This window comes from Tachyglossus aculeatus, chromosome 7 (genome assembly GCF_015852505.1).
Source record: "Tachyglossus aculeatus isolate mTacAcu1 chromosome 7, mTacAcu1.pri, whole genome shotgun sequence".
NCBI lineage: Eukaryota > Metazoa > Chordata > Mammalia > Monotremata > Tachyglossidae > Tachyglossus > Tachyglossus aculeatus.
In genome coordinates this window covers 30,699,668-30,726,709 of record NC_052072.1, presented here as the reverse complement: position 1 = coordinate 30,726,709, position 27,042 = coordinate 30,699,668, and the positions used below count along the sequence as shown (strand labels likewise).

General features: G+C 42.5%; 1 protein-coding gene across 5 annotated transcripts in view; it reads left to right on the top strand.

The window, feature by feature from the left end:
- SLC16A1 (solute carrier family 16 member 1) overlaps positions 1 to 26,765 on the top strand; it is a 43,788-nt gene extending 17,023 nt beyond the window's left edge. For all 5 annotated transcript variants that reach the window (XM_038749403.1, XM_038749406.1, XM_038749405.1 and 2 more), the window contains 4 exons: positions 12,318 to 12,575; positions 21,187 to 21,330; positions 22,103 to 22,978; positions 24,510 to 26,765. In XM_038749403.1, coding sequence (XP_038605331.1) covers positions 12,359 to 12,575; positions 21,187 to 21,330; positions 22,103 to 22,978; positions 24,510 to 24,790 — 1,518 coding nt within the window. In that variant the 5' untranslated portion in view covers positions 12,318 to 12,358 and the 3' untranslated portion in view covers positions 24,791 to 26,765. The remainder of the gene's footprint in view (positions 1 to 12,317; positions 12,576 to 21,186; positions 21,331 to 22,102; positions 22,979 to 24,509) is intronic.
- Positions 26,766 to 27,042: the final 277 nt, after the last annotated feature.

Sequence of the window (27,042 nt, the reverse complement as noted above, 5' to 3'; positions counted from 1 at the left end):
TGTCCTCATGAAAAGAAAAGGGAGTATTTGTGATATGTGTAGTAGACAGAATTCACATGCCTGCTTCAGGAGGAAATCTGTTCACATTCAGATGAGAGGCCACTTAAATCACTATTTCATTTAGCCATTGTCACTTGGCTCAAGGGCTTTCACTATCCTTACGAATGTAGTCTTTCAGAATTTTCAACTCTAAGCTTAATCCTTTCCTTAATTGAGTACATTAATAATAGTGGTATTTAAGTGCTTACTATCTGCCAAGCACTGTACTAAGCTTTGGGGGGGATACAAGATAGTCAGATTGGACCTGGTCCATGTACCACATGGGGCTCTCAGTCCCAGTCAGAAGGCAAACAGGAATTGAATTGCCATTTTACAGTTGAGGAAACTGAGGCCCAGAGAAGTTTAAGTGATTTGCCCGAGGTCATCCAGGTAAGTGGCAGAGCCATGATTAGAACCCAGGGCCTTTGACTCCTAAGCCCATGTTCTTTCCACTGAACCTGCTGTTAACTGCTGAAGAGTAGAGAAAAAGAATCATGGTCCCTGTTTTAGTGTTTATTGAAATTCTTCCTTGCCTGCAGCTTGAGTTCTTCTAGGTACAATCAGATTTACCAGGGTCTCTTAGTCTAAGGGTTGACTAATTTACCCAGCTCTGGGAAAATCATTTCTACTGCTTCTGAGTCCCAAACTGTCCACTGTGTCCCGAAAGACTGCTTTCAGGTGGATATTACCTTCGAAGGCAACAATGGTGGAGGAAACTTATTTACAAGTGACCATTCATGCTGATGTGCTCTGGTCATCTCCACAGAATAATAATTATGGTATTCCACAGGCAAGGATTCCTTCCTTGCCTGTGATGTGACTAGAGGCACACTGTAGCAAAGCTATGATATTGTGCTCTGGGTCATGTTGTTTCTTCATTGATGAAATCTAGGGTTAGGTTGACTGCCACCAAGCTAATAACTTTATTCTTGCCTTGACATTCATTTGACTCACTGGTCAGATTTTAGGCTTTTGTTGGCTTCTCATGTCATGGTCATGAGAATGGCGCTACTCGCTACATGGTTTACAATCCTTCTGGTCAGTTTTTAGGCTTTCATTGGCTTCTCATGTCATGGTCGTGAGAATGGTACTAACGCTGTAGGATTTACAATATTGGTGGTATCGCCAATCCACGCCTACAGCCATGATCGCTTGCCAATATCCCTGTGAGTGCCTGTTCCTCATTTTTTATTCTGGAATTTGTAGATAGGGATCATTCCTCCAGTAAGGGATGCAGGGATGTCCCACAACTCCTTGAAGGTGTCTTCGTTCCTCAGTACCATAGTAAGTGGCCCCAGATATGCTTCTTCATGGTGCTGGTAATTACTGCTGTGACCTACTGATATGCTTCCTTTCAGGGGGGAGAGGGAAGAAAGGACTATCACTTAGCTACGTTTAGTTCTGTGCACTCAGTTGTGCTGTGTAAAGCTGCTTGGTATTGCCTGCAATTCTGTTGCACCACTGTATTTGATTTTATTGGTCATGTGTACTCCCTCCAAGTTAAAAAAAAAAACCTCCAAAGAATCCTAAGAAAAAGAATATTCTAGAATTAAATATTATGGTCCAAGATCTGAGAGCTCACCAACACCCTTGATACTACCATCTTTGGCTCTGGGTACCCCTGCCTTTGACTTCACCATACATATGAACGTATCGTTGCACCTTAAGTGAAATCAATGTGCTCTTCTTCCCCTCCCCCCCCCGCCATAAAAAATAACTAAAGACTGGAAAACACTGAATCATATTTAAAAAATCACTGGACTTCATATAAGCTACAGATTGTTTGTCTTTGAAATAATATTGCACCAGCGAACCATCCTGTGATTCACTAGGTATAATAATATGAACAGGAACTTGGAAGGAATGAAGAGAACTAGCTGGAGAGTTGTAGGTGAAGAGGGCTGATCTGTAACATGGGAAGTGTTGGTGGAAAACCTTGAAGCTGATCTTGAGGATTTTTGCTTGATGCTGGGGAAAATGGGAAGCTATTGGGAGATGGGAGATGAGTGATGCTTCAAGAAGGTAATCTACGCAACAGCATGCAGTATAGATTAGAGTACGGAGAGGCCTGAGGCAGAGAGATCAGTGAGAAGGCTGGCAGCAATATATGTTTGGACCAAGTGTAACAGTCGGTGTGGAGAGAATTGGCTGGACGTGGAAAATGTTGTGTGGTAAGACCCATCAGAATTTAGAATCAGCTTGAATGTGAGAGTTGAAAGGCAGCAAGGAGTAGAGATTAACCCCAAGGTTGTCGGCTCCTTGGACTGGGAGGGTGGTGGTTACTTGACAGAGATGGGGAAAAGCAGGAGGAGAAGGTCTAAGGGGTGAAGGTGAGTATTTTCCTTGATATACGCTTTGAACTCTCACTTGCTTACACTGTTGCTGTAAATTTCCCAGCTCTGGCCCTTCCTATCCAACCAAACAGCTACCACCGTGGTCCAGGTGGATATCGTTATACTGGGAAGCAGCGTGGCTCAGTGGAAAGGGCACGGGCTTTGGAGTCAGAGGTCGTGGGTTCAAATCCCGGCTCCGCCACTTGTCAGCTGTGTGACTTTGGGCAAGTCACTTCACTTCTCTGGGCCTCAGTTCCCTCATCTGTAAAATGGGGATGAAGACTGTGAGCCCCACGTGGAACAACTTGATTACCTTGTATCTATACCAGCGCTTAGAACAGTGCTTGGCACATAGTAAGCGCTTAACAAATCAACATTATTATTATTATTATTATTATTATCACATATCATGACAAAGCTACTGATCAGCCTTCTTTCTGGCCTCCCTGCCGCTAGCATCTCCCCTCTCCAGTTCATGTTTCACTCTGGTGCCCAAGTCATTTTCTAAAATAGCATTCTACGTGTGTCTCCGTTTCTCTAAAATCTTCATTCCTCCTCTTTAAGTGTTTTGTACCAGGCATTGTACTAAGCACTGGGGTAGATACGAGCTAATCAGGTTAGATCCGATCCAGGTCACGCATGGGGCTCACAGTCTTAATCCCCTTTTTACTGATGAGGTAACTGAGGCACAGCAAAGTCAAGTGATTTGCCCAAGGTCACACAGCAGACTTGTGGCAGAGCCAGGATTAGAACCCAGGTCCTTCTGATTCCTAGGCTTGTGCTCTGTCCATTAGGCCATCTCCTTCTTCAAATCCTGCTGACTACAGTAATCCTGAAATCCCATCTCCTCCAGGAGGCTTTCCCCAATTAATATTTCTTCTTCCTGGGAAACATCCTCCCAGCTACCACCTCAGCAATCTTCAGTACTTACAGGCACTCAGCCTCCTGTAGTTCTTTTGTACATAATGATTTACATACTCTATTTAAACACCAATTTAGCCACTGGCTACTCTCTTTTCTGTGTATCTTTAAGCTATTTTGTTTATCTCCCTTTATTAGACTATAAAGTACTTGAAGGCAGATTTCTTCTTTCATTTCTACTGTACTCTCCCAAGCACTTTATACAGTGTTCTATGCTTAAAAATTATTATTGGTTAGAATTTATGCACGTTAACTTTTGATCCTGCTAATGTTTTTGACTGGGTGACTGAAGAATTGTTCAACATGGTTGGGTTTCTGCTCTGCACAGGGAGGAAGAAGCGGGGAGAATGAAGGGATTGGAGGAGTGGGAACCCCTACATTTGTGAGATGTAATCTCGTCACGCTGCTGGAACGCTTGGTCCTGGAAGTGTTGGACGAAACGAGCCAGAGAAGTTTAATTTGGGTGCCTCTGAGCTGCATGGGAACACGATAACTACATGCCTGAAGTGTGGTAGCTCTCATTTTGAGGATGACCAGTGCATTTTGGAGATGGGTTCTCTAAAGGACACTGATTACCCATGCCCCTTTCCTCTGATTCACCGCAGATGGCTTTTGTAAACCCTAAATAGTGCATAAATCCTGTCGCAGCTTCTATAAACTGTGTTGCAGCTGCACTCTGATCGCAGAAACAGCTCAATACAGATTCAGCCCTGCGGCTCACAGAGTTGGACAGGCTTCTCCGAACGGAATGGGGGCTTGCGTGCCCAGATCTCATTACAAGATGAAGGCAGTTACAGACTCCTAACTTCAGCTATTTCGTGTCTTTTGGGCTGCTAGTAAATTTTCAGTGTGAACACACGCCTGGTAGGATGTTAGGAGTTATCATCATCATCATCATCATCAATCGTATTTATTGAGCGCTTACTATGTGCAGAGCACTGTACTAAGCGCTTGGGAAGTACAAATTGGCAACATATAGAGACAGTCCCTACCCAACAGTGGGCTCACAGTCTAAAAGGGGGAGACAGAGAACAAAACCAAACATACTAACAAAATAAAATAAATAGAATAGATATGTACAAGTAAAATAAATAAATAAATAAATAGGGTAATAAATATGTATAAACATATATACATATATACAGGTGCTGTGGGGAAGGGAAGGAGGTAAGATGGGGGGGATGGAGAGGGGGACAAGGGGGAGAGGAAGGAAGGGGCTCAGTCTGGGAAGGCCTGATTATTAGTAAGAGTTGTTGTCCGAGCTTCCCTCGAATGCCTGGGAACTCAGGTCAGAGGAACCTTGGTAATATTCTGAAAAGGAGTGCTCGAAGGAAGGAGCCAACATGAAACCGGAGAGTTTTTTTTAGTTTTTTTTAGGAAGGAAAAGGACCTTAATTTACATTTATGAGTACCTGTAAATCAGACCTCCCTGTAGCCCTCTGCGTAGTATTTGTTGTTCCTAAGTAAATCCACTGAGTTCCTCGGTACTGACTTCATATACCCCTGGGTCCAAATGTGGTATCCAAAAGCTGGACGGTGGTTCAGCTGGCTATCCTGTTGAACAGAGGCCCTAAAATTGCCACTTTGTTTACTGGAGCATACCAGGCTACATTCCAGAAGAAAGGCGCTAGCTTGTTTTTTCCCCTTCTTTTGATTTTTGTGTTTAACTTTACTTAACATAATAGAGCGAATTTGGTCCCTTTCTGCTTTGCTGTTCCTCACCCAAATAGAAAATTATATGTATGTTCTAATCTTGCAGTCATTGTAATCTACCCCCTAAATACTAGCAAGAAATAGTTCTTGATACAAAGGAAGTATTGTCCCTGAAAACATCAATCAGAAAATAAATTTTTGTTTCAGTTAATGTAAATTAAGAGTGAATGAAGAGGGTCCACCTATTTCAAATCTCCCTAATCCTTTTTAAGATTTTACAGAGTAAATAGTAAAACATACCCAACAGGTATATTGGGGGCAGTTTGTCTAGATAACAGAACCAAAAACTATTGATTGGAAACTTTGATAAAGTCAAGGTTGGGAGTTTTATTCAAAACTGCGGGTGGGAGTGGATTTTGCTGATGGAAATAAAGCAATCTTTCTGTGTTTTAATAAAGATCTCAGAAAGCTGGTTAAGCATTCTAGATAGTGGGTTGTAAAGTATTCTGCAAGGACAGTCAGTACAAGTGTTTAAATGTTTTTGTGATACAGGTCACTGCTCTTGCACCTAAATTGCAAAGGAGATGGGAAAGGCACAGAGAGTCCAAGTATAGTAATTTGCATGAGGTCACTTGTGATAAGGCCAGAGTAGAACTTCTGACTTCCTGATTCTCATTTTGGGGTCCAGACATAGTCACTTGAAGCTTCTGAGTTGTTGGCTAGTCAGTTTTTTTTGTTGGTTTGTTTTGTTTTTTCCCCTTGAAATTGCTCCTGCCCCATCCCAGCCCCTCTCTTCTTGGTGTGACTGCCTGTCAGGGAGTAAAGCCCTAAATGAGATGCACCTAAATAGAGCTTCAGGACAAGGGTGCCCAGGCCCAGCCCATCTGCACTGAATCTTTAGGCTTCACTGCTCGAAGGTGTGTAACACTTTCTTGGTAATAATAATAATAATGATAATGGCATTTGTTAAGTGCTTACTATGTGCAAAGCAAAGTTCTAAGTGCTGGTATGTGGCTGAAGTTCTAACAGCCTTCTGGTGCCCTCTGAATGTGGCCAAAAGCTATATATGTATATATGTATATATATATAAATATATATATATATATATACATATATATATAAATGGATCTAAAAGGAGAGCGGTGAGAGATATCCATTTTAGTTTGTTAATATGTTTTGTTTGTATATGTTTGTACAGATCGATTACTCTATTTTGCTTGTACATATTGACTATTCTATTTTATTTTGTTAATATGTTTTGTTTTGTCGTCCGTCTCCCCCCTTCTAGACTGTGAGCCCGCTGTTGGGTAGGGACCGTCTCTCTGTGTTGCCAACTTGTACTTCCCAAGCGCTTAGTACAGTGCTCTGCACACAGTAAGCGCTCAATCAATACGATTGAATGAATGAATGAATATATGAACCCCACTAGAGCCCGACTAGGTTCAGGTTTGTGCCAGTGTTTCTGGCCGTCTACTGGGGAGAGCCGTTGATGTTACTGTGAGGGTTTGAGTAGGGTCAAGGGAATTGTCCCCAAGTTTGACTGAATGCGTGTAATATTAGATGCCATGAAGGTAATGTAAGGCATCCAGCTGTGTCAGCTTCGGTGAAGTATTAGAGCAGATGTAACTTCAGTAATTTGAAAGTTTCCAAATAAAAGCCAACTTATTTTTGCTATTTTGAGAAAAGTAGTAAGTTTCTCTGGAAATGGCTGACTTCGGCAGTATCTGTTAAGTTCCCACCTTGAGAGACACTGTGTAAATAAATGTCTTTGTGTGGATCTTGATAAGGAAGCACATGGCAAAAAAATCCTAAATTGTGCACTGGAGAATAGTCGTCATAAGAAACCTCAAACGGTTTAAGCAAGTGGGAAGCCCCCAGAGCCCAGTAGCAAGATTAAAATCTTAAATTTTAATCCATTTCGGTTTTAGTGTACTAATGTCAGAGGTGCTGGGTTCCCTTCTCAAAGGACCATTGTGAAGGAATTGTGCTAAGAGACTTATCCAGAAATATTTTATTTTGTTTGATATTACAAATGAGTATGTTTAAAATACGCAACTCCCAATTTGGTTTTTCTAGAGTAAAATGTGTTGCATTAGTATACTAATTTATAGAAAATAGTACTTGTTCTGTTACTTCAATGCCTTAAAGGGCTAGGGGTAGCTATATTGGTCATGGGATATTAGCTGTCCTGCTTCTGAAATACTCCTTTCTCATAAGTTTTTGGCATTGATTTTACATCCTCCTGCAATCTGTATTTGGTCTCTTTGAGAGTCTCACTATTTTAGACCAACATTTGCCTTATTGGAAGGAAGGTTTTTTAAATTCAGGGAGTATTTGGAACGAATAGCTTGATCAGTCAATGATATTTGAGTACTTCCTGTATGTTAAGCACTATACTAAGTGTTTGGGGGAGCATAATTCAGCAAAATTGATAGACAAGTTTCCTACCCACTGGGAACTAGAGGAGGGGAAATTAATTAAAATAAATTATGGGTATGTGCATAAGTGTTGTGGGGCTGAGGGTCGGTTGACTAATTGGTTAAAGGGTACAGATCCAAGTACATAAGCAGTACAGAAGGGAGAGTTAATAGGGGAAAAGAGGGCTTCTTTGGGGAAGACCTTTTGGGGGCAATATTTTAATAAGGTCTTGAAGGTGGGGAGAGTGGTGATTTGTTGAATAAAGTTCCAGACCAGAGGATGGATGTGAGCTAGGGGCTACCATCGAGATAGACAAGGTGAAGGTACAGTGAGTAGACTGGTTGAAGGTGTGGACTGGGAAGTAGTTGCAAATCAGTATGATAAAATAGGAGGGGGCAAGCTGATTAAGTGATTTAAAGTCAGTGGTGAGTAGTTTCTCTTTGATGCAGAGATAAAGGGGCAGATATTGTGGGTTTTTGAGAAGTGGGGAGATGAACCAAATTTGTTTTAGAAAAATTAACCGGGCAGCAGAGTGAAGTAACAGCTGGAGTGGGGAGAGACAGGAGACTGAAGTAGTAGTCAAGCGGGATATTGGTACCTGGATTAGTGTAGTAGCAGTTTGGATAGAGAGGAAAGAGATAGTTTTAGCAATGTTGTAAAGGTAGATCTGACAGGATTTGGTGACAGATTGAATACATGGGTTGAATGAAAGATGAATCAAAGATAATGCCAAGGTTCCAGGCTTGGGAGTCAGGGAGGATAGTGGTGCTGTCTATAATGGTGGGAAAGACAGGGGGAGGGGAGGGTTTGGTTGGGAAGATGAGGAGCTTTCATAAGGACATCCCAATAGAGGTGTTCTGAAGGCAGGAGGAAATATGAGTTTGCAGAGAAGGAGAGATGTAGGGTTGAAAATGTAGATTTGGAAACCGCCCACATAGAGATGGTAGTTGAAACTGTAGGATTGAATAAGAGTTTCCAAAGAAGTGGATGGAGAGTAGAAGAGGACCCAGAACTGAACCTTGAGAGATTCCAACAGTGAGAGATTTCCCCGGGTGGGTATGGAGGCAGAGGAGGAGCCTCAGAACTAGACTGAGAATAATTGGCCAGAGAGATGGGAAAAGAACCAAGAGAGGACAACATCAGTGAAGCCAAGGATAGATAATGGTTCCAGAAGAAGGGGGTGGTCCACAGTGTCTGACAGCTGAGCGGTCGAGGAGGATTACGATAGAGGCTGCTGGATTTGGCAAGAAGGGGATCACTGGTGACCTTTGAGATGGCAGCTTCCATGGAGTAAAGGGGGTGGAAGCTAGATTCATTCATTCATTCATTGTTGTATTTATTGAGCACTTACTGTGTTCAGAGCACTGTACTAAGCGCTTGGGAAGTACAAGGCGGTAACATATAGAGACGGTCCCTACCCAACAATGGGCTCACAGTCTAGAAGGGGGAGACAGACAACAAAGCAAAACATGTGGACAGGTGTCAAAATCATCAGAACAAATAGAATTATAACAATATGTACATCATTAACAAAATAGAATAGTAAATATGTACAAGTAAAATAGAGTAATAAATCTGTACAAATATATACAAGTACTGTGGGGAGGGGAAGGAGGTAGGGCGGGGGGATGGGGAGGAGGAGAGGAAAGGGGGACTCAGTCTGGGAAGGCCTTCTGGAGGAGGTGAGCCCTCAGTAGGGCTTTGAAGGAAGGAAGAGCGTTCAATCAATTTAATTATATATTCTTCTGTAGTTTATTAAAAGGCCAGTAGAATGTAAAACAGCTGCTATCTCATGGCGTATTTCTGGGAAATTGATGTGTTTGGGCATCCTCCCAAATGGGAAAATACTCCTCAGCGTAAACTGGGGGAGCAGTATCTCAAGGAAGTTCTCCTATAACTACAGTCTGTGCTCCAGCCAAGCCCACCCCTCAAAAACCTAGACCAGATCTAGCACTCCGCCGGGGCCGCAGGTCAAGTCTGGAAAAGCCTAAGAATGGTACCTGGATGAAGATGGGGTGGGTTCAAGAGAGAAGGTTCTCCAGTCTAGAAAGAGATGCCCTGGAAATCTTGATTCTGAGTCCAGCATCTAACTTAGCTTCAGATCCCAGGTTTCACAGGTGCAGACATCAGTCTCGCTTTTTACCAGAGAGGGAGAAAGAAAAACCTAATTTACGGTTCTCAAGAGGACCGGAACCTCCAAGTTGAGGAGGGAGAAGAGATGGGACAAAGCTTCTTTAGGGTACCTTGATTTGATAATTCAGCACTCCCCAGGGAGAGAGGTAGTTATGATTATACAATGCTAGTGCCCCTTCTTGATGTCGTATACCATACTTATGGTGAATTTGTTACTGAAAAAGACTTTCCCCCACAGAAGAGTACTTTGGAGGGGATCAAGGAGAGAATTGGAGGAAAGGAAGTGGAGGCAGTAAGTACAGACAAACTTGCTCAAGGAGTTTGAAGAGAGGGGGTAGATGGGAGATGAGGTGTTAACTGGAGGGAGCCATTGGGTCAAGGAAGGGTTTTTGTTTTGTTTTGTTTTTTAAATGATATGGGAGTCATTATGTTTGAATACAGTGCAAAAGAAGTCATTGGAGTGAACAGTTTAAGATGGTGGTCAGGGAGAGAAGGAGGAAGGGGGCAAGTGTTTCGATAAGGTGTGAAAGGATGGAGTCGGAGGCAGAGGTAATGGGGGTAGATTTTGAGAGGCAGGAGAATTAAGTCGTCATGGTATTGTACGTCTACATTTTACCTATTAGTTAAATTTTCAGTAAATTTCAGTTGTTTGAAGTAGGAATCGTATTATGAGCTCAGGGGGAATGGAGAGTCTGCAAATACGGTTTTCCATGATTCCCTCCTTGGTTCCCTCAAATTCATCTATTAATCTACTTCATTCAGCCAGGATCATTTTCCTAAAACATTGTACTATGCAGGTCTTCCATCATCCTCAAAACCCTCCATTGGTTGGTCATTCCTGTCTTTAAGCAGAAACTCCTAACTATGGGTTTATATGCACTTAACCAGCTCTTTCCCCTTTCAGGCCCCTAAGGGCAAGTAGGGCTAATTAGGACCGCCATCTTCCCGGAAAGCTATGGGACAAAAACATTAGCTTTATCCCTTCTGTGCCAATCCCACTGTGGTAATTTCCTTCCTTGCCCCCTTGAATCAGCCCCTGTTATACTACCTCTCATCTCCCTGCAAACTTCTGCTACTTTAGCACTTCTGTGCTACCTAAGATTACCAGAACTCCTCCTCCATCCTCCACCACCCACCCCATCCAGGACAGCATTTGTGTGCATAGCTTTAAACCCTGTTGCTTCCCCCTTACCTGGAATTTGTTTTAAGTGTCTGTCTCCCCTGTTAGATAATAATTTCCTTGAGGACAGGGATCATGTCTATTGTACTCTCCCAAGTGCCTTGTGGAATGCTCTGCCTAGAGAAAGTGCTCAAATGTACGACCTGCCAAGGCTGCCGACTTTTTTGTCTTTTTGAGCATAGGTGCCATAGCTGCGGCAAGGCAGAGTTGTGGCAGGAGGGAGAAAAATAGGAGAGGATACTAATCTCTCACTGTCTTGAAAGGAACTCCAACAGCAGTCCAGGATGGAGCAGCCGATCCAGACCTGCGTCTGCTTTGGGTGGTGATGGTGCAGATGGCAGAAGTGGCAGCATCAAGTGTGGAAGTGGTGCAGTGGCCCCACAGGATTTACACAGCCTCCGCAGTGGCTCTAGAGCCTTTGCTATGGCAGGCTGACTGGGTGGACCAGGAGTACAATAAATGTATGATTCAGTTTCACTCACTGAGCTTCTGGGCTGGAGGCGAATGGAGCCTCTGGCCCAACCCAAGAACCGCGAAGTTCTTTAGGAACCCAAAGTAATAATTCTGGTACCTGTTAAGTGCTTCCTGTGTGCCTAGCACCGTTCTAAGTGCTGGAGACCTTGTTCATGTCATACTGATGAAGTATAAAAAATAAAGTTAACATCCTAGCTCTCTACCAGTCCCCTCTCTGGCCCTGAGGGATGGAAGCAGGTTAGCTGTGGCTGCTGTCTTCAATCAAAAGGCTGGGGCCTCCTCATCCCCATGGAACTGGTGTCCTTGACTTCTCTTGCCAAGCTCCCATCAGCGTGACTGACCTTCAAATTATAATAGACATAATAAGCTCCAAATTTGTTGAAGGATCGTTGGCTTTTATGAAAACCACTCCTTAGGGTCATTATTTAGGTATTTGTCTTGAGTCATTGCAAATGAAAAAGTTGCCTGAAGTAGCCCGTTGCCTGAAAACACCATCCACCTGCTGAATGTGTTCACATTTAGCTGTTCCGGGAGCAGCTTTTCTTTCTCTTTTCCAATAGGTCTTTTGTACTTTTCCTCTAGTTATCAATACTGAGGAAAAATTGAAATGGGGGACAGGTAATGGAAAGAAACTAAATGAAACAGTCTTAAAGTTTAAAACCTTGAAATGGGTAGAATTTTGTTTGCAGATAAGTCAAATGTGAGCAATTTGGTTATCTCTAGTAGGAGGGTAAATCCACTCTCATAACAAGTTAACAAGTGCCTGGTGCCCAGGATAACTGCAGTAGAAGGGAGGGGCAGCATTAAATGGGAGAAGACTGCCTTTCGGTTTGTGGCATCCAAGCAGTAGTAATAAACTTTTTTTGCCTTTCGGTTATTTTTAGAAAGTACTGAGGATTCCTTGACCTCTTTCTTACTCTTGATCTAAAGAAGTCTTTAACATTCCTCTTTACTAAGCTTACTTGCTCACTAATCCTGTGTTTGGTCAGATGTTCCTGAATATAATTCTGTTTCCTGATTGGCAAATATCCCTTTACTCTCATCTAGGAGAGGGAGGCTGTTGATGGGACACTTTACAAAGTTATCAAGAGGCAGTGGGAATAGTGGTATGGGGAGTTTGTCATCCTACTAAATTCTGATTTAATTGTGCTTTCTGTATTCCACAGATCTTTGAAATCCAGCCGACTCGAGACTACCTTCATTTAAGATGCCACCAGCCATTGGAGGTCCTCAGGGGTACACCCCTCCAGAAGGAGGATGGGGGTGGGCTGTGGTCGTTGGAGCCTTCATCTCTATTGGCTTCTCATATGCCTTTCCCAAATCAATTACCGTGTTCTTCAAGGAGATTGAAGTTATATTCAATGCCACCAGCAGTCAAGTTTCTTGGATATCTTCCATCATGTTGGCCGTCATGTATGCAGGAGGTAAGAACCCATTCTTTAGGGTCTTGTCAATTTTTATGAAGCACTTTTATAAGTTCACTGCTAGGCACCTGTATGGAGCTGCCATGTTGAGGGGGCTTTGTTGAAGATGTAAGAGGACTCTCCTGAACTTCTGCTGATCTAAGGGGGCTCATAAGGAGACGGGGATCAGCTCTCTGCCCCTGTCAGCACCCCTTGGGCCTCGAGGATGCCTCTGCCCAAGGGAAAAGGGAGGAAATTAATGGGGTCTGAGGGACCTCCCCTGTTTCTGCAGTCCCACCACCCTCCTCCCTGACCTGACACGCACGCGCGCGCGCACACACACACACACACACACACACCCCACACACACACACACACACCCATCTCCCCCCCACCACCCCAAGGTTAACAGCCCCAGACAGGCAACCTGTCTCCAGCCCACTCTTGTAAACCTCAGGTAGAAATGAAGCCTTTTCTTTCCCCCTCCTCTCACTAAGACCTTTTCATGGGTACAGAATGCCTAGACATAACCCTAGCCCTACTCTCCCAAAGTATTTGTGTCACTGTGATACTCATTGGCTTATCCCTAGAATCTGCTTTAGAATTCCATATACGGGTTTGTTTTTATTCATGCGGTAATAGAGAAGGCGCTCTTGTGCAAAGCTGAAGAGGAATCTTTCCGAGCCATTAGGATTGCAGGGTTTAGTAATCTCCCCTCGTTCATCCTGTGGTCGTGAGTCTCAAGCTGCTTTTCAGTTGGTCTTCAAATGGTTGCATTTAAGTCCTTTTTTCCCCTTATTTTTCTTCAGCATGAAAGAATGGTAACCTCGTGCGTAAGGAAATTACTGTTTTGCCTTTAAAATTACTAATGCTTATGACATCAAGCCACATTTCATAGAATTTAAAGTCAAATGTACAATTAAACCACAGTGTTTAGGTTTATTAAAGCCCCAGAAGAGGATCCGTTTCTGCTAGGTGGATAAAATACCCTGTTGGCTGGTGATTCTTTTTTTCCTCAGTTCTGATATCCTCTACTGTGTTACTTTCGGATCTCTAGCAATGGTATTTGAGTGCCTTCTGGGTTCAGAGCCTTGGAGAGTACAATACAGCAGAATTGATAGTCATGAGCCCTGCCCTGAAGATGACAACAGATTACAGGGGAAGACAGGCATTAAAATAAATTACAGATAGGGGAAGTGGGAGAGTATAGTGATATGTATACAAGTGCTGTGGGGCTAATGGGGGATATGGATATAAAATGCTTAAAGGCTACAGATCATAGTACAAAGGTGATAACAGAAGAGCAGGTAAATAGGGGAAATGAGGGCTCAGTGAGGGAAGGCCTCTCTGTTGTGATTTTAGATGGGCTTTGAAGGTAGGAAGAATGATGGGTTGTCAGAAATTAAGCCGGAGGGAGGACAGGGCAAGGGGTCAGTGTTGAGATAGATCAGATCAAGGTACAGCGAGGTGAGTAGATTGGTGTTAGAGGAGCTAATTGTATGAGTTTGGTTGTATTAGGAAATCAGCAACGTAAGGTAGGAAGGAGAATTCTGATTGAGAGTCTTAAAGCCAGTGGTAAAGAGATTCAGTTTTCATGTGGAGTTGAGTGGTCAGCCACTGGAGATTTTTGAGGTGTGGGGAGACATGGAGTGAACGTGTTTTTTTGTTTGTTTTTTTATAGAAGAATGATCCGGGCAGCAGAGTGAAGTATGCACTGGAGTGGGGAGAGACAGGAGGCAGGGTGGTCAGTGAGGAGGCTGATGCAGTAGTCCAGGTGGGATATAAGTGTATGGATCAGTGTGTTAGCAATCGGGATGGAAAGGAAAGGGTGGATTCTAGAGATGTTGTATATCTTTTTGAGTTCTCATTTCACATGCAGATCACCTACTTTAAGATTCCTGACCTGGGAGTAGAACTGGAGACCTTGCTGCTCTTTCCAATCTGCTCTGTTTCTAAGAAGAACTTTGTTTTTTTCATCCTTTCCAATGAACTTCAGTCTTGCAGGAAAGATGCACTCAATTTTCGAAATCTGATAGTATGACCTAGAAACAGTCATTTCTATATAGTGCACCCTCAAGTTGGCCAAGCCCTTGGTGCAGTTCTGGGCTGGTGGACAGCCTGAAGTCCATTTGCATTTTGCATCAAAAGCACCTGACGTCAGTGGACTAATTGCACACGAGCCTTCCTTTGGGAAACAGTCCCTGCTTTGTCCTCACTCAGCGAGGTGACCAGCACATTTCTCTGCAGCAGTGTTTTACAGACCCATAAACTATAACTCTTCTTCTTCTTTTTTTTTTTTCCTCCCTTTAATGAGAGCTGATTGAGGCCATCCTTTCTACCACTAATGGTCCTGAAAAACAAGTGACCTATAATGAGCCCATTTGCAAAGTGGGTTGTTTCTGTTTTCCCTATCTTAAAGGATGCTTCTTCCTTCCCTTCCAGAATGGCAGTAATCCTTAGAACAGCACCTCAGCTGGGACTTCAGTTTGTCACACTCTGAGCATGGATGTGTTTATGGGTATGATGGTGCAGCTTTCATTCCTTCGCAGGGATCTGTGCCAGAGACCAATGCTGGGGTTGTATCTTTTCAATAAGCTAACACGTTCCTCACTTTCCTTCTAGAGATACTAGGGAATGGACAAAATTCAAAGAGGCTCCAGATCTGCGCCCACCCATTTTTCTTTTTTAACCTACATGGAATAGGAATGAAACCCCAGAGGAATTTGGGTTAGGTTCATTGACAGCTATGAATCTGAAAGCATGAACTTCTCTCTGAGGGAATCTAAACATATCCTTTGAGGAAAACCACTACTGCAGTCTGTTGTCTGAACAGTTTGCATATAGAAGTTGTGTCTTGAGACTATCATTTCATTTAGAGACTAGATTTCTGGACATCTTATAAAGAGAAATGTATATGGAACAGATTAAGGGAGAGCAAATTATATTTAGGCAGAGTGAAACCAGGAGCATTTCTCTGCTGCCAGCAAAGTCATGGGCCTTTATCTCATAGAGACATGAAGACTGTAGCCCTATGTTTAGGCTGGGATCTGACTGCGGGCCAGGCTAGTCTGATTTTCCTTTTACTAGCCTCTTAGAACTCAAGGATGGGGAGAGAATATGACAGAGCTATTGAGGCACTGCCTTGGGGTACCCAAAGTGCAAGGTCCAGTGACTAAGTCCAAATGTCTTTGGAATTGCAAATCCCAGCAATCCTCAGGGACCATTTTGCATGTACACTCACCAAAACAGAAGTCTGAACCCCTGGCTGACCAACCATACTAAGACCTAGATCATATCTAAGTGTCTACAATCTCAAGGCTCAGGAGAAGATGGGATATTTACTGTCCTTGCATGGTTGCATGGTTTATTACTCCTTGGTTTCATTATATAGCTTGCTGGGTGCTGCTAGTTCCAGAAAGAAACAAATGTAACAGGTCTGAAATACACAGTAGCATTCATGATATTATTTACTGGGTTAGTCAATCATATTTATTGAGCACTTACTCTGTGCAGAGCACTATATTAAGTGCCACGGAAAGTATAACAGACACAATCCCTGTCCATAACAAGCTTACAGTCTAGAGGGGAAGACAGCATTAATATAAATAAATAAATTATACATATTTAGATAAGTGCCAGGAGGGGGGATGAATTAAGGAAGCAAGTCAGGGCAATGCAGAAGGGAGTTGAAGAAGAGGGAAAGAGGGCTAAGTCAGGGCTCTTGAAGGAGATGTGCCTTCAATAAGCTTTTGAATGAGTGCCGAGAGGAGAATAATTGTCTGTCGGTTATGAGGAGGAAGGGCATTCCAGGCCAGAGGCAGGACGTGGGTGTGAAGTCAACCCTGAGATATACAAGATTGAAGTACAGTGTGAAGGTTAGCATCAGAGCAGCTAAGTGTGCAGGCTGGGTTGTTGTAGGAGAGTAGGGAGGTGAGGTAGGAGTGGACACAGTGATTGTTTTAAAGCTAATGGTGAGGAGTTTCTGTTGGATGCAGGGGTGGATGGGCAATCACTGGAGGTTCTTGAGGAGAGAGGAAAGGATGTTTTTATAGAAAAGTGATCCAGGCAGCAGAATGAAGTATAGACCAGAGTGGAGAGAGACAGGAGGCTGGGAGGTCAGCAAGAAGGCTGATAAAAGTAGTCAAGGCGGAAGAGGATAAGTGATAGGATTAACATAGCATTTTGGATGGAGAGGAAAGGGCGGATTTTAGCGACATTGTGAAGGTTTCACACAACACATAAGAGTTCTAAAAGAACTAGGCATGGGGCAAGCTCACGATACATGACCCGAGTCCTAAGATACTAGAGTTTTAATTCTTTTCTACATGCTTGTTTGTGCTCATTATTCCTTGTAATTTTTGTGTTGAAAGCATTTCTTTTCAGGGTCTTTTTAGACAGAGAATGCTGGTTTCATTTTTAATCTGTTTCTGCAGCTACCTGGTAAATGCAGAATGAAAAATTGACTAGCCAACACAAAGGTTTTACCAGTTCATTCATTTCTTAAAGAACGAACAGTGGGGAGTGAACAAAATCGGCATTGTTTTCTATCTGCCTCACATAAATTGTAATTCACTCATCTTATCTCTTTGAAAGCATGAAGCAAAAAATGTACTTTCGAGTCCTAAAGTTGAACATCTTATTCCCAGGCATCGGAAAATATCCGATGCTAGGTGCCCTTTGAACCCTTAGCAGAACTTTCTTGAAACTAAGTTGAAAGGCTTGTTCACTACGGACCGGCCACCTATGAATAACATGTTGATGACTTTGCTATCTGTTAATAAAAAAACAATCTGTTAATGTTCAGTGAATGTTCATTCAGCATTTTTTAATTCACTGTCTATGAAGCATACACTACTGCTTTTTAATTGGTTTACTTTGGATTTGGGCTTCTTGTAATGAATGATTTTTAAAGTGCAGTCAGAAAACAAATCACTAACTTCTCTTTGTCCCCCAAACACTGGCTATTCAGTTTTATGGGAGACTTTTTTTGATGGCACCATAGATGACCTTATCCATGGCAGATGCAGAATTTTCTCTTCTTGGGCTCCCTAATCCTCCCCACTTTCTCCTTCAACTCCCATCTGTCTCCCCTCATTAGCCCCTGAGGAAAGCAACTTAACATTTTATCTCCCTGAACCAGGAAATCCACACAGGGAAGTGTTTTCAAAGCGCTAGCCAATTATCCTTAATCAGTCAAGGGTACTTACTGAGCACTTACTGTGTGCAGAGCACTGTACTAAGCGCTTGGGAAGTAAAAGTCGACAACATATAGAGACGGTCCCTACCCAACGATGGGCTCACAGTCTATGCTCTTCAGAGAATGCAACAGATTTGATAGACACATGCCCTGTCTAGAAGTGGGGGGAACTCACAGTGTAGAGGATGTTAACTACACTTTCAGTGCCACTATAATTGTAAATCACATTACATTTATAATAACCAAATTTCCTGAGAATCTCCGGGGAAGTGGGGAAGACCTTAAGAATGGAACCTGCCTAGCATCTTGGACTGTGAACAGAAATGGTTCCCATGCTGAGACTTTTCCCTGCCTAATTGAAGGCCCTACCCATTCCCATTCAGCAAAATCCAGTCTGGACCTCAGTTTAACAGAGACTCTCTCATTAGTTTGGGATCCTACTTTTCTGCTATAACTGAAAGTGACATTTCTGGATCCTTTTGTGTGTGTGCCCTGGATTGGAGAAGAGCCTAGATCATCTTTATAAAGAATTTTTAAAACTCTGATTTTAATTCCATTAAAATGAAGTAGTTTAACATCCTTTTAAGTTTTGTTGTAATGGAATTTTTTTTATTAATACTCATCTTGGTCAATCATGAGAGAAGTAACAGGTGAAACTTATCTGTGTGAGTCTAGAAAGCCTCTTCAGATAACTTGGTATAGCAGTCAATCATTGGGGTTTATTGAGCATTTACTATGTGCAGAGCACTGTTCTAAGTGCTTGGGAGTACAGTAAATGAGAATTAGCAGGCGTGGTCCTTCCCCATAATGAGCTTACAGTCTAGAGGGGAAGGCAGACATAAGTAAGAATAAATAATTTATAATAATTTAAAGATATGTATATAAGTGCTGTGGGGTTGAGGATAGGGTGAATATCAAATGTCCAAAGGTCACAGATCCAAGGGCATAGATGACACAGAAGAGAGTGAGCTGGGGAAAAGAGAGCTTAATCAAGGAAGGCCAACTGGAGGAGATGTGACCTTATTTATGCTTTGTGGGTGGAGAGAGTGGTGATCGGGCGTTTATGGAGGGGGAGGGAGTTCCAGGCTGGGGAGACGATCATCATCATCATCATCAATCGTATTTATTGAGCGCTTACTATGTGCAGAGCACTGTACTAAGCGCTTGGGAAGTACAAATTGGCAACATATAGAGACAGTCCCTACCCAACAGTGGGCTCACAGTCTAAAAGGGGGAGACAGAGAACAAAACCAAACATACTAACAAAATAAAATAAATAGGATAGATATGTACAAGTAAAATAAATAAATAAATAGAGTAATAAATATGTACAAACATATATACATATATACAGGTGCTGTGGTGAAGGGAAGGAGGTAAGAAGGGGGGAATGGAGAGGGGGACGAGGGGGAGAGGAAGGAAGGGGCTCAGTCTGGGAAGGCCTTGTATGTATTTACTATTCTATTCATTTTGTTAATGATGTGCATTTAGCTTTAATTCTATTTGTTCTAACGACTTGTCACCTGTCCACATGTTTTGTTTTATTGTCTGTCTCCCTCTTCTAGACTGTGAACCCATTGTTGGGTAGGGACCGATGTAGAAAAGGAGTCTGGCAGCAAGATAGACGAGATTGGGGCACAGTGAGTAAACTGGTGCCGGAGGAGTAGAGTGAGCAAGCTGGACTGTAGTAGGAGTTTAGAGAGGCGAGGTAGCATGGGGCAAGCTGACTGAGTGCTTTAAAGCCGATGGTAAGGAGTTTGTGTTTGACGTGGAGATAGATGGGCTGAAATTTTTTATTGATAGATGATCCGTGCAACAGAGTGAAGTATGGATTGAAGTGGAGAGAGACAGGAAGCTGGGAGTTCAGCAAGGAGGCTGATGCAGTGGTCGAGGCAGGATAGGATAACTGCTGGGTCAGCGTAGTAGCGGTAGCACATGGTAAATGGTGGCATATTTGATCATATTTTTCTGCGTCAAGCACTAATCAAAAAAATCAAGTGAAAGCAATTTTGTCAATTTGTTGTAAAGCTTACTAGAGTGGTTCTGGGTTTTTTTGTGTTTTTTTTTCCCGAGAGAAGTTTTTCATGGGGTACTATTCCTCCTGGTCTCTTTCCAACCAGCCCCAAACATATTAATCAGCCAATCAATCGTATTTATTGAGCACTTACTGTGTGCAGAGCACTGTACTAAGCCCTTGGGAAGTACAAGTTGGCAACAAATAGAGACAGTCCCTACCCAACAGTGGGCTCACAGTCTAAAAGGGGGAGATATTAGATTTGAGTTTGTTCATTCCTTCATTCAGTCGTATTTGAGCGCTTACTATGTACAGAGCACTGTAGTGAGCGCTTGGGAAGTACAAGTTGGCAACATATAGAGACAGTCCCTACCCAACAGTGGGTTCACAGTCTAGAAGAGGGAGACACAATAAAACAACACATGTGGACAGGTGTCAAGTCGTTAGAACAAATAGAATTAAAGCTAAATGCACATCATTAACAAAATGAATAGAATAGTAAATATATACAAGTAAAATAAATAGAGTAATAAATCTGTACAAACCTATACAGGTGCTGTGGGGAGGGGAAGGAGGTAGGGCCCGGTGAGACAGTGAGCAAGTTGCTTAACCTCTCTGTGCCCTAATTTCCTCATTTGTAAATAAAGATAAGGTACCTGCTCTTAGATTGTGAGCCCTTGAAGGGAAAGGTACTGTCGGATATGTTTGTATCTTGTATCTACCCCAGTGCGTAGCTGAGTAAGCACTTAATAACACAACTACTTAAGAAGTACCAAAGTTTCACTTCAGTTTTATGTTAGGGCACGTGTACGTTTGAGATTTCCACGGCTGTTGTAAATTCAGGGGGTAAGTAAAACAGAACCTCATATATTTTTAGACTGTGAGCCCACTGTTGGGTAGGGACTGTCTCTATATGTTGCCTATTTGTACTTCCCAAGCGCTTAGTGCAGTGCTCTGCACATAGTAAGCGCTCAATAAATACGATTGATGATGATATATTTAGATAGTTTGAGACCAAGCAAAGTCCAAAATATAAAAATCCAGAAATCCCAGAATTTGTCACCAGGCAGCCTCCCAACTCGCTCTGGCTGTTCCTGGCCATGCCACACCTCTGCCTCTACTCCCTTTACCAGTTTATAGGCCTGTTTCCTCCCCAAGCTGCCAAATTAATTTTAAAATGGTTCAGGGAGCCTTTGGGCATTCCATTCACAGCACACAGGAAGCAGGAGGGACACATGCCCACTCCAAACACCATTTTTAAATTGTCCTTCACACTGAGCGAGAGGGCCAAAACTGAGGGCCAGAAGTAGGGGCCAGCAGTAGTCAAACTAAATGGGGGCCAAATGTGTGAGGTGGTGTTGAATTCAGCTGCCCTTTCTTTGGCATGCCCATGTGTCAGTGAGCTGTTTATTGTCTCCTAGGTCCCATCAGCAGTATTCTGGTGAACAAATACGGTAGTCGCCCAATAATGATAGCTGGCGGTTGCCTGTCGGGATGTGGCTTGATCGCCGCTTCATTCTGCAATACTGTCCAAGAGCTGTACCTGTGCGTTGGCGTTGTTGGAGGTGAGTTTTCTCCTGGGTCTTTTACACACTTGACAGAGATGGCTATGATAACTACCCCACTAACTTTTTTCACGTGTTAGTAGTAATAATTATGGTATTTTTTAAGCCATATGTGCCAAGCACTCTTCTAAGCGCTGAGGCAGATACAAGATAGTCGGGTTGTCCCACATGGGACTCACAGCCTTAATCCCCATTTTCCGGATGAGATAACTGAGGCCCAGAGAAGTGAAGCGACTTGCCCAAGGTCACAAGGCAGATAAGTGGCAGAGCTGGGATTAGAACTCATGATCTTCTGACTCCAAGGCCCGTAAGCCCTCCACTAAGCCATGCTGCTTCTTTAGCTTGAATATTTTTTTTGAGAGGCAAATTTGATTCTGGCCCTCAGATCTCACGAACCCTAAATTAGAGACAGGAGGGTGGCTTAACTCACCCTAAGTTCCTTTTGGTCTTTTCCTCTAGACTGTAAACTCCTTATGGGCAGGGAACGTGTCTACCAATCCTGTTATGCTGTACTCTCCCAAGCGCTTAGTACAGTGCTCTGCGCACAGGAATCACTCAGTAAACCCAATTGATGAACTGATTGGGAATCATAATTATTTAATTTTTTTTGCATAGTAACTATGTTGAAATTTTGTTAATGTAGCCTTTATGATCTTTTTCTAAAGCTGTTCTCTCTGATTTTCTAACACACTTTGGAACCCTACCCGGTTTGCCTTGCAGGTGCTCTTCTGAACACGTATTGAAAGCTAATAACAGTGTATTTTGTTTTCAGGCCTTGGACTTGCTTTCAACTTGAATCCTGCTTTGACTATGATTGGCAAGTATTTCTTTAAGAAACGCCCGCTGGCCAATGGACTTGCCATGGCAGGGAGTCCTGTGTTTCTGTCCACCCTGGCACCTTTGAATCAAGCCTTTTTTGGTATTTTTGGCTGGAGGGGGAGCTTCTTAATTCTTGGGGGCATCCTTTTGAACTGCTGTGTGGCTGGATCTCTGATGCGCCCAATAGGGCCCAAACCAGGCGCCCTGAAGAAAGAAATATCTAAAGAAGCCTTGCAGGAAGCGGGGCAGTCCGGCCTGAAAAAAGATACCGGTGGTGGTGGAGATGCCAAGACAGATCTGATTGCTGGAAACACTAAAGAGCAGAAAGTCTCGGTTTTCCAGACGATTAACAAATTCCTGGACTTTTCCTTATTCACGCACAGGGGTTTTCTGCTCTACCTCTCTGGTAATGTGCTCATGTTTTTCGGACTGTTTACTCCTTTAGTCTTCCTCAGTAATTATGCCAAGAGTCAGAAGATATCCAGTGAGTCTGCGGCCTTTCTTCTTTCCATTCTGGCTTTTGTAGATATGGTAGCCAGACCTTCTATGGGACTTATAGCCAACACAAAGTGGGTGAGGCCTCGAATTCAGTATTTCTTTGCTATCTCCGTAATCTATAATGGAGTCTGTCACCTGCTGGCACCCTTATCTACCAATTATGTTGGGTTTTGTATCTATGCGGGATTCTTTGGATTTGCCTTTGGCTGGATGAGCGCAGTCTTGTTCGAAACCCTGATGGACCTCGTTGGAACTCAGAGATTCTCCAGTGCCGTTGGATTGGTGACGATCGTGGAATGCTGCCCTGTGCTCCTGGGACCACCCCTTTTAGGTATGTCCCGGGTTTTCTGCCAAGTAACATCTCTTTGGGCTTTTATTACGGGATTATTACCATCGTGGGGCTGAGGGGAAAAACATTAACAGTACCAGACACTCCAAACAGCGTAGCAGGTGACAATCTTTTTCCATGTGTGTTTGGCCCATCTTGCAGCAACCTTTTCTTAGGTACGTACACTTTGTCATCTCTGACTGTGCAGGGTAGTTACACAACAAACCCACGTAATGCTCTTCATTCGCCACAGAGCGTTTGAAATGTAATTACACTATTTTTTTTACTGCCTGAACACTTTCTCGCTTCTAAATTATACTTTAAATACTTCCCGTCCCCTCCTCTTTAACCTTTGAAGTATTTTGATTAACTCGATGAGAACAATGAAGTCCCATTTAGGTTTTAGTATTAAGTAACTACTCTGCTAGTCCTAGTTGCCTCTTTTTTTAGTAGGATGTGGAAAAATAGCACTTTGAACATTAAATATTTCCACAGGCACGCAAAAAATTACTTCAAAATTTTATTGGTACACATTTACATTATTGTTCAGGTGATAATAATAGTAATAATTGTGGTATTTGTTAAGCGCTTACTATGTGCCAAGCACTGTACTAAGCGCTGGGGTGGGTGCAAGCAAATTGGGTTGGACACAGTCCCTGTCCCACATGGGGCTCACGGTCTCAATCCATATTTTACAGATGAGGGAACTGAGGCACAGCCCAAGGTCTCACGTGGCAGAGCTGGGATTCTGACCCCCAGACCCAAGCTCAATCCATTACACCATGAGGCGTCCCCAACTATTTTATGCCATCACTGTTTAATGTGTTTTTCAATGTATTTTATATCCTTCTGTGTTTTGGTCAATTTACCTAGGCTCTTGAACACATAAATACACTTTTCAGTGTTTCCAAACCAGTACTCTACTTCATTTAGCACTCTTGCCTAGAAGCTATTTTTCTGAAAGCAGTTACGAAGACTAACCTAGGGTCTGGCAGTGTAGGATTGAAAGACTGGAAAAATGTCCACGTGAAAGAGAGATGTGCAAGACTGCTGTGTTGGATTCAAACACTTGGTTAGAGATACTTTTTCGTGGAAGGGAGAAAGTCAGCTGAGAACCTTGAAACCCATAATAAATAATAATAGCCATGATATTTGTTAAGCTTACTAGGTGCCAAGCACTATGCTAAATGCTGGGGTAGATGTAATATAATCAGATCCTTCCCAGTCCCTGTGTCACGTGAGGCACATTCAAACAGGAAGGGAACTTAAAAGCAGTCCTGCTAGGTCCCCAAAATTAGCAACACCAAAATTAAAGTTTCTAGAAATAGAAAACACCCAAAACCTCGTTCCAGCTGAAGTCCTTCACATTGGGAATCAAAGATCAACAGCCTCTAGGCAAATGTCAGTGCTTTTTCTCCAGGCTTAAGTGTGTCGTTTGGGTAAAATCTCTTGGAATCTGGAACTTTGTGATTGTGTCATGTTCTGTTGGCTGTATTTTTCCCAAGCAACATCTCTCCCTCTTGGCTCACTGCAGGTCAACTCAATGATACGTATGGAGACTACAAATACACCTACTGGGCTTGTGGCATTATCCTAGTCGTGGCCGGAATCTACCTCTTCATTGGCATGGGCATCAACTACCGGCTTGTGGCAAGAGAACAGAAAGCTGAGGAGAAGCTGAAAAAGGAAGTGAAAGAGGAGGAGACGAATATCGACGACGTTGATAAACAGAACGAAGTCACAAAAGAAGCTGTGGCACCTTCCCTGCAAAAAAGCACAGAGGAGATCGCAAAGGAGGAGGAAAACCGCATCTAAGACTGCAGTGCTAGAGGTTCGGAAGGATAACTGAGGCCTTAAAGTATATCTGGAAGAATTCTGCCGCCCTGTTGATGTCAGTGGTGCTTAATACAGATCGGGGCATCAGGTGGAAAAATCGTACTAGGAGTTCATGGGTGGTTTTTACTTTTCTTATTTTTAAAAAGGATTATTTTATTTTCCATTGCATTCATTCAGCAACAATACAAGTTCATAGGCTTCCTTCGAGGGAAGGAAGGGGTCGAAAAATCGCTCTTTCTTGGCCTCTGATAGTGACTTGAACGTACTGATTTGTGCCTTAAATATTTCAATATCTAGTAATCTTTAGAGAAGCCTTAACTCTTAACTGTCTAGTTGCATTTGTCCATTTTAGAAGTGTTTTATTTAAAAGACAGAATGCATTTCCTATGGCAGTCTGATCTTTGGCTAGATCATTCATTTACTGCCAGACACTATCTTTGAGAGATGTGGGGTAGGAGTTGTTTAAAAATTTTAATTTACTATTATGAAACCTTTTTTCCTGATATAGGTTCCAGCCACCACACATGGCTTCTGGCTTTATTTCTTCTTATAATTATTGTGGTATTTATTATGTGCTTACTTATTGTGTCAAGCACTTTGCTATGTGCTGGGGTTGGATACATGATAATTAGGTATGATTGCATATAATTCTGAAATACTTTCGCTTCTGGAGCTTGATTTAACATTCCCTAACACCCCCTTTTCTTTCCTTTTTCGTGGAACACTGATTAGAAACTGAGTTTTTGTATATATAAAACACTATTTTCACTCCATTGTTTTAAGGTTCATTTTGAAGTGTATATCTGTGGCTGTTTTTCCATGTTTTTAAATCACCTGGTATTGTTTCCGTCATTCTTCAAAAGCTGGAAAATCGGGTTGTTTTTTGTTTTTTGGTGGGGGAGGGGTTGGGAAGGAGGTTGGTAAATAGTGTTTCAAAATATACCTTTGGCTTCATGCCTCCTGGATAAATATAAATATAAAATGGCCCCTAAAACTGTAGCTGATTTTTTTTTGCACAGATTCTTTAGAAACCTAAATTAAATTTAATGAGAATTTTGAAAATTTTGATTCATTTTTCCTGGCATTTTTCCTTCTTGTTCTCAGTGTCCCCGTTTGGTCAGCTCCTAGCTTTTAATCAATGTGTAGGTTATTTGTTCTTATTATAAGAGGCTTTCTGATATTTGCAAGCTAAATTAGGCCAGTGGAATTTGAATGGCTTTAGGACACCTGAGGGATGGGGAGGGGGCCTGAGGGAGGAGGGAAACACTAAATCTGGTCCTAATCCTGAAAATTTGTTTTTAACCCTTCCCCTTTTTACTCATAAAACCTTATAGCAGTTGCCCAAGAAATATAGGGGAGGCTGGGGAGAAGAAAATTGTAAATATTTTTTAACACTGTCTCTTACAAATTAAAGAAAGGAAAGACCGGTAAAGATATTCCATAAATTGAAGCACATGAGCATCTGTCTCAGCAAGAGTGTTCATATAAAATATTTTCCCAAATAGACATTTTTATTGTTCATCCTATGAAAGTGGACTTTCTTAGGAAAATATTCCTGCGTTTTCATGCACACATTTTACAGCCACATTCGACTAGATTGCTGCTGCATTGAGTCCAATCATGACACTTAGGTGCTCTAAGTGTGATTGTAGTGTGATTTTTGCAGTTGTTTTTTCATTTCCTCCTTTCTCTCTCCTCTTTGCTATCTAATGTTAGCTGGTGGGAGATGCTGCAAATTTTTCACTTGGTTCAAAATCAGCCTTTTCTTTTGACCTGAAAGGCCCACTCTTTCAGCCACTGGATATGATCTGTCATACTCTGAGTGTCTCTTTCAGTGGGCAAGAGAACAGAATCAAACACACCAGGCCAATAAATCATTGCCATTTATTGAGTGCCTACTTTGTGTAGAGCAATCAATGGTGTTTCTTGAGCGCTATGTACAGAGCATTTTACTAAGCACTTAGGAGAGTACAATACAGCAGAATTATGACACTTGTTCCCTGCCCGTAGTGATCTTACAGTCTGGAGACTATGCTAGAGCATTTACTATGTTACTATGTGCAGAGCACTACACTAAGTGCTTGGGAGAGTACAATCCAACAGAGTTGGTAGATACAGTCCCTGCCCACAAGGAACTTACGTTCTAGTGGGAAGGCAGTCATTAAAAGAAATTACAGGTAGGAGAAATGGAAGAGTAAAAGGATTTGCCCATAAGTGCTCTGGAGTGAATG